Here is a 16,857-nt window from a genome sequence, read left to right as displayed (position 1 = left end):
CCATCTGGTGATGTCCATGTGTAGAGTCTTCTCTTGTGTTGTTGGAAGAGGGTGTTTGCTATGACCAGTGCGTTCTCTTGGCCGAACTCTATTAGCCTTCAGTTCAGTTCAGTCACTCAGTCGTGTCCGACTCTTTGCGACCCCATGAATCACAGCACGCCAGGCCTCCCTGTCCATCACCAACTCCCAGAGTTCACTCAAACTCATGTCCATCGAGTCGGTGATGCCATCCAGCCACCTCATTCTCTGTCGTCCCCTTCTCCTCCCACCCCCAATCCTTCCCAGCATCAGAGTCTTTTCCAGTGAGTCAACTCGTCGCATGAGGTGGCCATAGTATTGGAGTTTCAGCTTTAGCGTCAGTCCTTCCAATGAACACCCAGGACTGATCTCCTTTAGGATGGACTGGTTGGATCTTGCAGTCCAAGGGACTCTCAAGAGTCTTCTCCAGCACCACAGTTTAAAAGCATCAATTCTTTGGCACTCAGCTTTCTCCACAGTCCAACTCTCACATCCATACATGATCACGGGAAAAACCATAGCCTTGACTAGACGGACCTTGGTTGGCAAAGTAATGTCTCTGCTTTTTAATATGCTATCTATTAGCCTTAGCCCTGCTTCATTCTGTACTCCAAGGCCAAATTTGCCTGTTACTCTTGACTTCGTACTTTTGCATTCCAGTCGCCTATAATGAAAGGGACATCTTTTTTGGGTGTTAGTTCTAGAAGGTCTTATAAGTCTTCATAGAACTGTTCAGCTTCAGCTTCTTCAGCTTTACTGGTCAGGGCATAGACTTGGATTACCGTGATATTGAATGGTTTGCCTTGGAAACAAACAGAGATGATTCTGTCGCTTTTGAGATTGCATCCAAGTACTGCATTTCAGACTCTTTTGTTGACCATGATGGCTACTCCATTTCTTCTAAGGGATTCCTGCCCACAGTAGTAGATATCATGGTCATCTGAGTTAAATTCACCCATTCCAGTCCATTTTAGTTCACTGATTCCTAGAATGTCGACGTTCACTCTTGCCATCTCCTGTTTGACCACTTCCAATTTGCCTTGATTCACAGACCTAACATTCCAGGTTCCTATGCAATATTGCTCTTTACAGCGTCGGACCTTGCTTCTAACACCAGTCACATCCACAACTGGGTGTTGTGTTTGCTTTGGCTCCATCCCTTCATTCTTTCTGGAGTTATTTACCCATAGGTGGACGTTTGATTTCCATCTTTTAGCTAGTATAAATATTACTACTATCAATCATGAGTATATGGATACCATTTTGAGTCCTGCTTTTCGTTCTTTTGTATATATGCCCAGAAGTAGAATTGCTGGACCATGTAATAATTCCGTGTTTGATTTTTTTGAGGAACCCCCACATTGTTTCCACAGTAGGTGTACCATTTTACTCTTCCACCAGCAATGTATAACGGTTCCATATTCTCCACATTCTTGCCAACACTTGTTTTCTGTTTGCTTTTGATAATAACCACCCTAATGCAAGGAGATCCAGCCAGTTCATTCTAAAGGAGATCAATCCTGGGTGTTCATTGGAGGGACTGATGCTAAAGCTGAAACTCCAATACTTTGGCCACCTCGTGTGAAGAGTTGACTCATTGGAAAAGACTCTGATGCTGGGAGGGATTGAGGGCAGGGGACGACAGAGAATGAGATGGCTGGATGGCATCACCGACTCGATGGACATGAGTTTGAGTGAACTCCGGGAGTTGGTGATGGACAGGGAGGCCTGGCGTGCTGTGATTCATGGGGTCGCGAAGAGTCGGACACGACTGAGCGACTGAACTGAACTGGACTGAACTGAATGAGTATGAAGTGTCACCTTGGGGTTTTCATTGGCATTTTCCTAGTGATTAGTGATCTCATCGTGTGCTTACTGGCCATTTGTATGTCTTCTTTGGAGAAATGTCTGTTGAAGTCTTTTTCTTATTTTTAAGTTAGGTTTTCCATTTTTTGTTGTTGTTATTTATGTGTTCTGAATATTAATCCCTTATCGCATACATGATTTGCATATATTTTCTCTCATTCTTATGCTCCTTCGTCTAGTGATTCTAGTATGAAAAGGCATTAAATTTTGTTATTTTTTCTGTGTTAATCGAGGTAATCATGTGGGTTTTTTCCTTCATTCTGTTAATGTAGGATATTTATTGATTGGCTTTCGTATTTTGAACCATCCTTGCATTTCAGATATTAGTCTCAGTTGTTCATGGTGTTTAATTCTTTAAATGTTACTGCCAAATTAGGTTTGCTAGGAAGTGTTCCTTCCTCTTGAATTTTTTGGGAAAAGTTTGAGAAGGGTTGGTGTTGATTCTTCTTTAAATGTTGGATGGAATTTACAAGTGCAGCCGTCTGGTCCAAGAATTTTCTTTGTTGATAGGTTTTTGATTGATTCAATGTTCTTGTTAGTGATAGTATATATAGTATATCAATATGTACTGTATAATAGTATAGTATATAGTGATGTTAGTGACAGTGTAGTATATAGTTCGTTTCTTTCTCATTCAGTCTTCTGAAGCATTGTGCTTCTAAGGGTTTTTCATTTCATCTAGGTTATCCAATTTGTTGGGATACAGTTGCTCATAGTAAGATCTTATAATCTCTTATAATCTCTCATATGTGGAGATTCCTGGCCCACATACCTAAGTCTCAAATATTGTTTTGAAGCATTTAACCTATTTTAACTTTATAAATTTATAAATAAGGAAGAAATTAAGATTTCTGTTTCTGAGACAAGATAATTTTGAGTGACTTTAAAGTTAAAAAGTGAACTAAAATTTAGAGTTATGTTATAGCTGACCCCATTTAACCTAAATTAGATATTAGTTGTATATTTCTGGCAATGAGAAGTAATTCTTCTTAATAGTATAAAGCCAAATTTCAGAGAGTGATTTTTCCCTGACAAAGACATGGATTAAAAGTTATAGAAACTTCTTTTTTTTGCCCTTGTACATTTTTTACTTTAGTATTCCAATTTTTCCTAGTTAAAAGTTTTCTAAAATCAGATGATCCTTTTGTTAACTAGTAAGGTCAGTGTATGGAGAAGGAAATGGCAACCCACTCCAGTGTTCTTGCCTGGAGAATCCCAGGGACAGGGGAGCCTGGTGGGCTTCCGTCTATGGGGTCACACAGAGTCGGACACGACTGAAGTGACTTAGCAGCAGCAGCAGCAGCAAGCTCAGTGTATCTTTAGTTAAAATGTGTAAGCCATTTCCAAGTAATAAGCTATTGTGCTTAAGTATAAACTATAGTAATGGTGATAATAGCAGTTATGGGCTGATTATGTGCCCCACAGTATGCTAAATTCTTTGCATATATTTATCCTGTAATGTTCACAGTAGCCAAATGAGTTTGGCAGTTGTATTATCCCCATTTTTTTAATAATCATAATTCTTGGTTCATTTGTAGTTTCATCATTAGTGCATTCTTGAGCCCTTTCTGTTTGTATATATGTGTGCATGTCTATTTCGAATACTCTGGTAAACATTTAGAAATCAGAAAACTAAGAAAACTGAAATACATCGTCCCTGGACACCCAACTGTTAAGTAGTGGAAAATGAAAGTGTTAGTCACTCAGCAACCCTATGGACTGTAGCCCACCAGACTCCTCTGTCCATGAAATTCTCCAGTCAAGAATACTGGAGTTGATAGCCATTCCCTTCTCCAGGGTATCAAATCTAGGTCTCTCATTGCAGGCAGATTCTTTACTGTCTGAGCCATAAATAGTGGAGCCAGGATTAAAAGTAAGGTACCGCAAGGAGATCCAACCAGTCCATTCTAAGGGAGATCGATCCTGGGTGTTCATTGGAAGGACTGATGCTAAAGCTGAAACTGCAATACTTTGGCCACCTCATGCAACGAGTTGACTCACTGGAAAAGACTCTGATGCTGGGAAGGGTTGGGGGCGGGAGGAGAAGGGGACGACTGAGAATTAGATGGCTGGATGGCATCACCGACTCTGGGGACATGAGTTTGAGTGAACTCCGGGAGTTGGTGATGGATAGGGAGGCCTGGCGTGCTGTGATTTACGGGGTCGCGGAGAGTCGGACACGACTGAGCGACTGAACTGAACTGAACGCCTTACTTTAAAATGTAAACCTATACTCTTCTTTACTATAATTGCCAAAAAAAAAAAGCTTCATTGGTCATCTTAGAAAAAAGAATTTACCTTTCTCTTTCTTCTTTTATCCACTTTATTTTGCTTCTTAGCTCTTTCACCAATTGACATATGTGTGTATTTTTCATCTGCTGTCTGTCTCCATTGTTTCTTGTTCATTGGTCCCCTAAAACAGTTCCAAGCATGCAGTAGGTGCTTAGTGTGTATCAGTTAATATTTGAGCAGTGAATGTAACAGTGGATTATGTATACAGTCAGTGTGTACATCATTACAAACTGTGATAGATTTAGTGAGTGTCTTCTCTTTCCACTATTATTCCTGTATTATATCTGTATAAGTAAATCACTAATGTGTGTCTTGCTGAAATACTTAAGTTGAATTAATGTAGTTATTTTATGCTTAGGAAGGTTATCTTATTCATCTGTTTCATTAACTTATAAGTAATTTTTTAAATTTTCAAATCAGCCTCTTTTTAATAATTCAAATCTTTTTTTCAGACTGTTATCCCAGTGCATGGAGTATTTCGATCTGAGGTGCCAATTATTAGATGATCTGACAAGTAAGTAGATGTCTTAACTGATTTATGTCAGGGAAGGGGTTGAAAAGAACTAGAAAAGAAAGCCAAACAGACATTTCTAAATCTGACTTAATATATTTGAGATATAAACAACTTTATGATTATTGTTTGAAGTTGAATTTTATTCTCTTGAAAATATTTTACAATAGTATGTAACCCCATGTACCAATTAGCTCTTCTCCTATAATATGTCCAACCATTAATGTATTTTGATTTGTTGATATTAAAAATTGTCAAAGGCGCATAATTTAATCATAGTGATACAGAATTGTTAGGAAGAGTCTTTCTCTCCATTACAGCCAATTCTGACACTTTGGAAGGTTTGAAGGAAAGAGGGAAGCTCTGTTATGATATGTTGATAGTAATAGAAGTGAATGATGGAAGTCAGGTAATTGTTTAGTGTTAGGTGACTTGCATATCATTGTTAGAAACACTGTTGTTAGAGTGTTTAGATTTCAGTCATCTGTACTTACTCTTATATAATGCAAATACATGTTGGAATGCTCTGAATTTTAGTTGTTCCAATCAAGAGTTTAATTTTATTTCCTACCCTTTACACAAAGCTTATAGGGAAGATTTATAATAAATATAAATAAAATGAAAGTCAGGATCAACAAAAGCATTGATTGGAAAATGTCAAGCCCAGGAGGTTAAAAAAATACCTTGTGTATATGCAGAATTAGGTTGTGAGGTTCCTGGAGGACAAAGGTAAAAAGGGAATTGAATTTCTTCGGTTGTTCTCAGTACCCTAGAGGAAGAAACAGAATGGTTTCTCAAAAGAAACACAGAACCTAAAAGAAACTTAACACAAAGATCTTCAGGTAACGGACAAATAAAGGGAGAGCGACTAAGAAACCTCAGCAGCATCCCTAAAGCAGACACCATCCTGGGTTTCATGAGTGCCCCTCAAAAGCTGAGGACAGAGTACCCTGAGCACTGTGGTCATTGGTTTCGCTGGAACCTGAGGTGATGCAGTCTGTGTCTTAATTCAGGAATAAGACCTATGCTGTCTAGAGAAGTGGATGGACTACATGTCCATATAGCCTTACACTGCATATTTCAACCAAGCTTCCAGTGTTGAATTAGGCAGCAGCCCGAAAAGGTTTGCTTTGTGGTTTGGACTTAACAGAGGGTATTCGGTTTTGCTGCCTGAGAACTGGACTCATGAATTGGCTGGACTCGTACATCCTCAGAATGCATGAACAGGTTATTAGTGGAGGCCTTTTCTGTGCCATTGAGCCATTGAGTAAGGGATCCAAGATCCCTTCATTGATACTGAAGGCAGAGTGGGAATATGTTTTGAAATGAGCAGTCTTTGCCATTTTGGGAGTTTGTCTGTATACCAGTGCCTGTACTAGGCCCTTTGCACACAGCGCCCTGCAGTGTAGGCGATAGCCCCATTTTGTGAATGAGGAAACCAGGAAAGTGTAGCCTGAAATATATTCCTACCTCACCCCATGGGGTCCTGCTTGCCTGTGGCCACAGTGCACCGAGAAGAGAGTTTGACCACTCCTGCTTACCCTGCTAGTCCCAGCTTCCACTGTGGAATCTTATTTTCAATCCTTGTTTGGAGGGGAAAGCAAAATACTAAATTCAAAAGAGCAGAACAGTTCTCTCAAGGGTGGCCCGTTGTCTGGAAGCCTGGATCCTGCCGCCCGCTGTGGACCCCTGTGTCCTCCACAGAGCTCGCCACTCCCTAGGCAACACTCCGAGACCACTGGCTTTCCTCTCACCCCTTGACTGACCACTTCCTGCTCTGGAAGGGTTCCTTCCCTGGGACATCTGCTCACACCCACCAAACAGGAGCTTCTTCGGAGCAAGGATTGTCCCCTTCAGCTTGAATCCCCAGCACGAGCACCATGACCCACAGAGGATGCACTCAGGGCCGTTTGATCTGTGACTGAGAGGAGGAGGCAGGGAAGGAACAGACATGTGTGAGCCTTCACAGTCCCCTGGGCAGTTGCTGTTCATCAGTGACGATTTCTTTAATCTGTCAGATGCAAGATTGAGACTTGTCTCTGCTTGATGACTTTAATTCAGGATTTTGACTCTATGAAAAGAAATCCTTCTTTATTCAAAATGGGGTGTTTTTTGTTTTGTCTTGTTTTTCTATCTTAGCTTCAGAAATGGAGCAGTTAAGAATCAGCCCAGCTACCATGCTTGAAGATGAGATTACCTGGCTGGATAACTTTGAACCCAATCGCACAGCTGAATGTGAGACCAGTGAAGCAGACAACATCTTATTGGCAGGACACTTACGGCTCATCAAGACCCTTCTTTCACTCTGTGGGGCAGAAAAAGAAATGCTTGGTAATTATTACTTCATCTTATCATGTGACAGAGTACCTCAGTGCTCAGGTATTGCCATAGTGTTGTGTGAAATTGGGAGCATAAGACAGGTGCTAAGTGTTCCATAGAGAACTGACCTTTCAGACAATAGGAGATTGTCTGGAATTTTAGTGGCTAACCAATATAAGGTGTATTTTATCTGTGTGATTAAACCATATAGAGAATTTTATAGTATTCAAAATAGTTGGATCATGTAACTTATTAGTAACAAAAAAATAATAAATCATAGATTTTTCTCTTTTTTACAGTTACATACTTTATAAAATATGGTCTATTGTGAATCTTACCCCTTTTACAGATTATTCTTGTCTGGAGAGGCAGGCCCCAACCACCGCCCCCTGGGTGGTGGGATACATATATAATTTGTAAAAGCATATTCAGTTATAAATTATATTCAGAAAGCAAATCAAAATGTTGATTATCACTTCTATCACACAAACTAAGTTTTATAAAAATTTTCTTGGCTACTGGGGATACATAGAAAAGAGTGATCCTAAACAAGGGTGAGATGGGACACATCATTTTTACCTAAAGATTTTTTAAGTTTTCAGACCTTTTATGTGGACTCCCCCTATGCCCAGAATAAAGTACATTATTCACCCAAACTATCTGCCTTGCGGTGTTCTTGGCATTTGTGTTCCTTAAGTGAAAGTATAGCTCCTTTCCCTCTATTGTCAGCTCTTAAAGGAAGGTACCTGCACTTGTCTATCTTTGTATCCTGTTCCCTGACTCTCCCCCCCATCCCCGCCCTGTTGCCCCACAGAGCTTTGCCAGCTACTGTAAATGCTCAAAAAATAAGCGTCAAGTAGATTGAGCGTCCTGCCACTGGGTGGCCGCAGGTCCTTCGCTGCTCTGATATGAAAGTGCAAGACAGGATCTTTGAATTAAATGTGTGTTCATCCTCAACATGAATATTATGCTCTGTTCCAGGTTCATCACTCATTAAACCATTATTAGATGACTTCCTTTTCCGAGCTTCTAGAATTATTTTAAATAGTCATTCTCCAGCTGGCAGTGCCGCCATCAGTCAACAGGACTTTCATCCAAAGTATGGAAAATGCACGTTGTGTTCAGTTTTGGTAAAAATTCTAATTCGAAACTTTAGTCCAAAAAGATTTTCTTAACTTGGAGTCTGTCTTCCATCTTGTGAGTGTGTGTAGCTTGTAAAATATTACCCTCTGTATAAAGAAATGCATGTAAGGGGGCTTAGGATAAAGCCTGCTGGCACATAGTATTGCTGAGCAAGTATGCTAGTACTGATACTGTCATCAGGATGGAAGAGTAAGAATGTTCGTTTGATCAGAAACAAATTCCGAGAGAAACTGAGGTTTTAAGAATTGCTTCCAGAGTAAATTAGGCTCTGAGTCTTGAGGGATTCTGTGAGGAGAAAAGCGTTGGTGCTCTAGTGCATGAACCCTGCAATTTCCTGAGTATTGACTGTGTCCTGATAATTAAAACTGATAGTGATTTACTACAGTGGTAATTTTAAAATCCAATTTTGTGTCAGTTTTTATGGGTAGTAATTTGGAAGATCCTTTCACAGTGTTGACCCTGCATGGGTGCTATTTATGCTGTTGGAGAAAGGAGGATGCAGCTATAAGCTGCCATCTTGTTTGCTCTCAACCTAACTTACTTTGTTCTTTTCTCATGAAAATCAGAGTTAATTGGGATAATCCTGAAGAAACTGAGGATTTGGTATTTAACCAGTGAAAAAAATTCCAATACAATTTCAGTAGTTATTGAAATGGGCAAGGCAAAATAAGCAATATTTTATGAAATCTTAAGAGGTGTCTTATCATGTATAGATATTTCTCTATCTAGAAATTCCTTATTAGCAAAATCTGTTTTAGGTAATCTTCATTAAAACTCTTGGGGTGTCCTTCACAGTGTGACCCCAGTCCTTACCCCTGCCCTAGTCTTGTTCTGGAAGATTTGGTGCTAGGTCTGCAAGAGTCTTTTGTTAAAGCAGTGGAAACACGTGACTGTCTCAGTTTTCAGTGAACAGAGAAAACAAATATTCAGCAGTTTTCACTGAAAATTTTTTTTCATGAATCCTTCCATTTGTATTTATTATTATAAAAGTAATGCATCCATCAACAAGAAGTTGATTTTAAATCATATACAGTACCTTGAATAGAAAAGGAAACATTTTGTTTCGCCGCTCCCTGGTGTACTGAATGGTATTCATTTATCACAGTGACTCACACCCACCTAAATTCTAAAGCCAGCAAGAGATTTAAAATACACAGAAACTTTCTTCACAAGTAATACTATTCTTGTATCGCACCAACAAAAGAACTTCTTAATGTATATATAGATTTATATGTATGGTACCTTCTGTTCCTTCTTTACCTGTCCTTTGCAACCCAGAAATGAAGTTAAGCAGCAGAGGATAGTGCCAGGTCCATGGCCTGTATCCTCAGTGCCTGACGCAGTTCTGATCTCCATGCCCCTCAGCTCCTTCTTGAACACATCTCCTGCACTCCATTCCATAACTGTTTCTCTCAGAGGTTGGATGTCCTCTTTTCTGTGTATCCTTCCTAACCTGTGACCTCCTAAGAAATGCAAGGTTGACTTAGGTGACAGTGAGAAATTACTGTCCATCCCCCAAATGATTTCTGCTAAAGGGGAGTAGTAAAGAAGCCTTTGGTTTCCTGCAGAATGCTTGCTAGTTATCTTTCACTGTCACTTTATAAACACACTGACTTGGCAAGCTATTTCTGTCTCCACACTTTCAGCAAAATAGAAAGTTGACTAGTATCCTTGATGTTTATGGGCATCTGTTCTGATTTGTATAGCTTTCTGCCATGTAGATATTTGAATTTCAGGGTAATATCTACAAAAACTTTTCTTCCTATTTTGATTGAAAGATAGTTGTTTCCATATTATTTTTTGGTAAAGTTTTCAAACTCTTTATATTCTTGCTAATCCATCCCTTAGATAAGAGTATTCTGCAGTCATAATGGAAAGATTTGCTACTTTATCATCAGGCCAAGAAGATATTTAGCTCTAAATCATAATCATCCTTCCTCTGTTCATGGTCTCTTCCTTTGTTACCTGATCACCTCCCACTAGATTCCTGGGTTCTGACTTAACCCTGTTTTAGAGATTGCACCTTTTATATTTTCATTTCAAATGTTGGTTTAATTTATTAAGTGACTTAAGTAAGCTATTCACTGTTGAAATTCACTTGTGTCTTTTGTTTTTAGGTGTAGTACAGTGAATAGCCGATTGGCAGCCTACGAAGTCCTTGTCATGCTGGCTGATAGCTCACCTTCAAATCTTCAAATTATTACAAAAGAACTACTTTCTATGCATCATCAACCTGATCCTGCTCTTACCAAGGAGTTTGATGTAAGTTTTCTAGACCTTGATGCACTTAATTGTTTTTAGAATGAGCTCTTGTTTAAACGTAGTATTTTAAAACTGTGTTTGCTTTATCCTAGTCACAAAGAAAGTCAGTGTTATTCCTTTGCTTATCATGTTCACATACTCAAATTAGCTATAATCTATAGCGTATTATCCTAATACATAACTAAATGGTACCCTTTTAATTAAAAAAAAGAAGACTTATTAATTTTTACTCTTTATTTACTTAATTATTTTTGGCTGCTCTGGGTCTTTGTTGCTACCCAAGGGCTTTCTCTAGTTGTGGCCAAGTGGGGGCTACTCTCTAGTTGCAGTGCACAGACTTTTCACTGCAGTGACTTCTCTTGCTATGGAGCCAGGCTCTAGGCACATGGGCTTCAGGAGTTATGGAGCATGGGCTCAGTAGTTGCAGCTCCCAGGCTCTAGAGCACTGACTTCAGTAGTTGTGGCTCACGGGCCCAGTTGCCACTAGTCTTGTGGAATCTTCCCCAGACCAGGGATCGAACCCATGTCTTCTGCTTTGGCAGGCAGATTCTTCATTGCTGGGCTACAAGGGAAGTCCCAAATAAAGGGACTTTTTGACATTTGACTTTTGACATTTTTAAGTCAAGTGATAATTATTCACAGTATAAACTAGCATTTCAACCTATTTTTTGAGAAATTATGCTTGGTACAGTGACAGGCACTAGAGCTACAAACTCAAACAAACACTGGCTCTGGCACAATCTAGTCTGTATCCACTTAAATTCAACTAGGATTTATTGAGTTTACCATGCATTGAGGCGCTGTAGGCTTTTGGAGCTCAGAAATGAAGATGTGATTCCAGCGCTTAGATAGAGGTGTATCCTGAATGCTCTGATAACAGAGGCCCTTTGACACCAGATGGTGGTAGTTTAGAACACTTATTAGAAATTATGGCATTTAGAATAGAGCTCTTAACAGTAGTGAGCCAATTGAGGCAAGGTGGGAAAGTCACTGCAGACAGGAGAAGCCATGTCAACATCTCCAAGAGGGAAACTAGCTGCAGATAGGTGCCCTGGAGCACCAGGCCAAGAGCAGGAGGACACTTCTAAAGCACCCTCCACTAACATGCGGAGGCAGTCTCACCCCTTTGGATGCCTGAGCTGAGTACTGTGAAACAGTTAGGCAGGGAAAGAAGTGAGAACAGGTGTTCTGAATAGAGGAAATAGTACTTGCAGAGTGAAATGTGTGCATAAATTGGAAGCTGTTTTGGTATGAACTATTTATTTTATGCTATGCTTTAAGTTTTACATGTATTTAGTAATCAGATTAAAATGACAATCTTACTTTAGTAAGCCAGGGTTTATATCAGCATAATCAAGAAAATATTTGTCATATAAATACACTTTTAGCACTGTTATAAGCCAGTTTTTTCTTGTTTTGCAACTTTTTTTTTAATCTGTGCTTTGGACTGCAAATAAATTACAGTGTTAATTAGATCATAAAAATCACCTTGCTCTAAGTATATGTTGAATGTTAATGAAAACTATATGATATTTAGCAATTCCTTTCAGTCCAGAAGACCTCCAGGGTCTTGTTAGTTTGTTAGTTATTACATGGATGCAGGTACTTGATATATGCAGATAAAATATGGTTCTGGTCATAGCATTCACACCAAATTCTACTGTAATCACGTTTCAGGGTGTGTCACTGCAGTATCCTTTTTCACTTGGAGAAGTGCCATGTAGAACTTTATTCAGGATGCCTTTTCTAAATGATTTCTACCTAGAAAAACTGTGCTAGAATCTGCACTATTGCAAAACATCCTTAAGTAAAATGCTACATATTTACATATTTTTTTAATTGCATGCTTATTAGAGGAAGTTCGGTAGAAGAATGTTACCTTCTCAGAAAGTAAGAGAAGGAGTATGAGCCTTCCTTGACCATCCAGACATGTTAGGATTCTTCATAGTAAACGCTTCACAGAACCCTTCCTGCTTTTCAAAGTACTATCTCAGTTTGAAAATATGTACAATATTTTAAAAAAATGTCTACCCTACTGTATAATGTAGGCTCCTTGAGGTTAAAGACCAAATATATTTCTGCTCTCTCATATCCCTGGCGCAGGGTACTCTAAAGAAGTATTTGTTGAATGATAATAAGGTGACTAAATGCATGACTACATAGTGAATATGCAAATGCACGCTTCATATATGAGAGGTATTTTAGGAACTAAATGGAAACACTAAGATAGTCGCTTTAGAATTGCATGGCATCTGTAGAGATGCTTTGTGGACATGGGTTTGCTACCATAGCTTGTTGACACACCGGATGGATACATTTGCAAGTTTCTCTCTTTTCCTCTGGGAAATCTGACATAGCTGTGAGGAAGTCTGCTGGTGGCCGAGATGCTAACTCTGTCTCTGCGGTTTCTACTCCTTTCTTTCCTAGTACCTTCCCCCTGTGGATAGCAGGTCCAGCTCAGGGTTTGTGGGGCTGAGAAATGGTGGTGCTACGTGTTACATGAATGCAGTCTTCCAGCAGCTGTATATGCAACCTGGCCTCCCAGAGGTGATTGCCTTCCTCTTTTCTGTTTAGTTTCATAAACATGTGGCCTGAGAACTGTTCCATATTCATATATTGCATTTTGGGGTTTACTAAAACTAGACATAATTAGAGATTCTGTAGTAGCTTCTGAAGTCTGTATAGATGACGTTGTTCATAGTCATGAACTTTTATAAATCTGCTGAGGTCTTATACTGCCTGTTTGACAGACGAATTTGACCTAATGTGATTTTTTTAACTCCTAAAATTATTCTCAAATTCTATCCCATAAAGCTATTAATGTTTCTTCTGTTTTAGAAATATTTAGACTCTATCATTTGCATTTTGTAATAATCTACTAGTAGGTTATGATATAGCAGTAAATAGTTTTGAGAATATTCTGTGTCATTATGTCATACTTATTTCTTGTAAAGATCCTGGTATTATTAGTTTCAGTTTTTCATAACCAAACAGAAGCTCAGAGATGATTTATTCATTGTTATAGTAGCTAGAAGTGTTGAAGCTAAACATACGCAGAGTTGTAGCCACAGCTACACACATGTCATTCTGAAAGAACAGCGTGGGTACTTGCAGTATTGAAATCAAGGTTTTCTGAAAGTGGTTGAGTATTTCTAATTTAATACATTTAATTTCTTTTTAGTCATTACTTTCAGTGGATGATGACACGGACAATCCAGATGATAGTGTATTCTACCAAGTACAGTCTCTCTTTGGGCATTTGATGGAAAGCAAACTACAGTACTATGTACCTGAGAACTTTTGGAAGGTATTTCACCAAATAACTCTTTAGATTGAAAGATGTTAGCTATTTGGAATGTGGCAACATTCTTTCTCTAATGATAACTATCTCTTGTTTATTAACTCTAGACCAATGCCATTGCCAAGAACCTATAAAAGAAATATCTTTACCATTTTTCTTCAAGTGATTAGAATGTTGAGAATAGTCATTTATATAATTTCTAGAGATTTGCTAGTCTTAATTGTTTGAGCTGTTTCCCTTTATTCTTACTTATCTGTTTGAAATATTTGTTCAAATTATTCCTCTGAACATATGTCAATTTCACTAATAAAGAATATTCTTTTAAAGCATTGCTGTATTATGGTTTGCCTTATATTTCCCCCATAGGTTGGATAGTTTCTAAGAGAGAAACTGTCTGTTCCTTGACCTTAAATCTCACCCTGTATGGTTTCATACACTTATTATTATAAAGAGACTGAGGAAAAACATAGATGGCTGAGTGCAAGCTAATCTCACATCAGTAAAAACTTTTATATCCTAATAGTGAACCTGAGTTTTAGAAGCATTTAAGGACTCTCTCGCATTCCTTTTCTACCATATTCAGAAATTGCTATTTTTCCTTCAACAAGGTATTTAATTCTTGTTACATAGATTTTCAAGATGTGGAACAAAGAACTTTATGTGAGAGAACAGCAGGATGCATATGAATTCTTCACCAGTCTCATCGATCAGATGGATGAGTATCTCAAGGTAGAAAAAATTTGCATGTTTCCCTCTCATTCACTCAAAGTCTAGCATGAGAACAGTGCTTTAGAATTTGGGATTACAAATCAGAAAGTGAGTATCTTTAACACCACAACTGTAGTTAATTTCATCTGGGTTTGAATATCAGAATATACAGAACACTATAGATTATAGGTTTATTTTCTTAATTCATCTGGCACTTGTATATAATTCTTAACCTGTATCCCATAATAATAACTATTTGTAGCTGCACACTATGTGTATGCATTGAAGCAACCTTGCCTCAGAGCAGTACGGCTGGCAGCAGTGAACCGATGCTCCGCACAGAGCTGTCTTGCTTTGTCAAAGAGAATGCAAGAACCAGATTCAGAAGTCATTTGTGGTTACGTGACCCAGAGCTTCCTACCTCTACCCAGTAAAACATGTCACAAACTTCCTAAGTGGTGTTGCCTTCTAAGACACAGCCAGCCTCCCGTCACTGCCAGCAATACCTCTCCTCTCATCAGAAGGCACAAGTTACCTGTTTCTTTTTAAAAAAAAATAATACAGGGATTTCTCTGATGATCCAGTGGTTAGGACTCTGCTTCTACTGCAGGGGGCCCAAAATAAAATAACTTATAAATTTGTAGCGTTCTATCCACAAGAAAAAAGAAGAAGTCATGGAGAGTTACTACTAGCTTGGTAACTGTGGCAGGGGGAGAAGGACTCAGATCATCATGGAGAGTGCCGTCCTTGTCAGTGTGGCTGACGGCTCTGCTCTTCCTTTTCTGATTATTTCCGTTACTCTGACAGTGGGTCTACGGGTTGTAATTCTTTCATTAGTTCCCAGCTTAAACTACCAAGCCGTCTAATTTTATTTTGTTGGGTAAATTTAAATCTATGCCTTAGCTTCAGTTCAGTTCAGTCGCTCAGTCATGTCCGACTCTTTGCGACTGCATGATTCACAGCACGCCAGGCCTCCCTGTCCATCACCAACTCCCGGAGTTCACTCAAACTCATGTCCATCGAGTCGGTGATGCCATCCAGCCATCTCATTCTCTGTCGTTCCTGTCTCCTCCCACCCCCAATCCCTCCTGTCATCAGACTCTTTTCCAGTGAGTCAACTCGTCACATGAGGTGGCCAAAGTATTGGAGTTTCAGCTTTAGCATCAGTCCTTCCAATGAACACCCAGGATTGATCTCCTTTGGAATGGACTGGTTGGATCTCCTTGCAGTCCAAGGGACTCTCAAGAGTCTTCTCCAGCACCACAGTTCAAAAGCATTAATTCTTCGGCAATCAGCTTTCTTCATAGTCCAACTCTCACATCCATACATGACCACGGGAAAAACCATAGCCAATGCTTTAGCTTAGGTCTAGATAAAATTCTGCATAAATAACCTGAAAGTTCTAAAGGTGTCAACTGAAATTTTAATTTTGTATTTCAACAGAAAATGGGGAGAGACCAGATCTTTAAGAATACTTTTCAGGGCATCTATTCTGATCAGAAAATCTGTAAAGACTGTCCTCACAGGTTAGTGAAAATAACACTGACATCAAAAAAATAACCATCACCCTTTTTGAATGATTCTTCTAATATGGTGTAGATTTTTTATTCATTGAGAAGCTTGCAGATATATCTCCTAATAGATCCATATATGTTTTAAGAATTAAATTTCTTTGGTTTCATTTCTAAAAGTTCCTTTGTTGAAATCCTTAATTTTAAGCAGTTCTAAGTAGTCAAAATTTGGCGTTTTTATTTGGTAGTTTACTTTTAGAAGGATGAGGGAAGGTATGTGTTAATTACACTGATTATGAATGTAGTTCTAGGTTTAGTCTCAATTATTGTGGTAACTTCAAAATTTTTTCATTCCATTGTTGATCATGGTTTTTCTGTTGTTTGCTATTCAAGATACGAACGTGAAGAAGCTTTCATGGCTCTCAATCTAGGAGTTACTTCCTGTCAGAGTTTGGAAATTTCTTTGGACCAGTTTGTTAGAGGAGAAGTTCTCGAGGGAAGTAATGCATATTACTGTGAAAAGTGTAAAGAAAAGGTATTACATTTGCCCTTCTAAAAAAATAGGTTTAATTTTTTTTTATGTTTTATGTAAGATTAGTTTTAACCTCCTGTTGTTACTTCCATTATATTGTGTCATGACTTGTGTTCACACAGATGGGAAATCCCTATACAAATCTATGACCTCTGTATTAATTACTTTGATGTTTTATCATCTCCATGGAAATAATTGGGTTTTGCTTCTCTTTAGAGAACAACAGTGAAAAGGACCTGTATTAAATCGTTACCTAGTGTCTTGGTCATTCACCTGATGAGATTTGGATTTGACTGGGAGAGTGGACGCTCCATTAAATACGATGAACAGATAAGGGTAACTTTTGTTTCCCTAGTATTTTAATAACCATTATTACTGCACTCTCTTTATTGTT

The 16,857-nt window shown here is 38.7% G+C and overlaps 1 protein-coding gene across 3 annotated transcripts in view; it reads left to right on the top strand.

Moving 5' to 3' along the window:
- Positions 1 to 16,857, top strand: part of USP24 (ubiquitin specific peptidase 24) — a 140,481-nt gene that overhangs the window by 94,318 nt on the left and 29,306 nt on the right. For all 3 annotated transcript variants that reach the window (XM_088835328.1, XM_055403730.2, XM_088835329.1), the window contains 10 exons: positions 4,629 to 4,690; positions 6,827 to 7,018; positions 7,988 to 8,105; positions 10,267 to 10,411; positions 12,839 to 12,958; positions 13,593 to 13,718; positions 14,343 to 14,441; positions 15,864 to 15,946; positions 16,325 to 16,466; positions 16,680 to 16,799. In XM_088835328.1, the coding sequence (XP_088691454.1) occupies positions 4,629 to 4,690; positions 6,827 to 7,018; positions 7,988 to 8,105; positions 10,267 to 10,411; positions 12,839 to 12,958; positions 13,593 to 13,718; positions 14,343 to 14,441; positions 15,864 to 15,946; positions 16,325 to 16,466; positions 16,680 to 16,799 (1,207 nt within the window). The remainder of the gene's footprint in view (positions 1 to 4,628; positions 4,691 to 6,826; positions 7,019 to 7,987; positions 8,106 to 10,266; positions 10,412 to 12,838; positions 12,959 to 13,592; positions 13,719 to 14,342; positions 14,442 to 15,863; positions 15,947 to 16,324; positions 16,467 to 16,679; positions 16,800 to 16,857) is intronic.

Source organism: Moschus berezovskii, chromosome 4, assembly GCF_049115385.1.
Source record: "Moschus berezovskii isolate FMDL1 chromosome 4, NW_MosBer_1.0, whole genome shotgun sequence".
Taxonomy (NCBI): domain Eukaryota; kingdom Metazoa; phylum Chordata; class Mammalia; order Artiodactyla; family Moschidae; genus Moschus; species Moschus berezovskii.
Note: the sequence above shows the minus strand (reverse complement) of the source record. Positions and strands in the feature narration are given on the sequence as shown.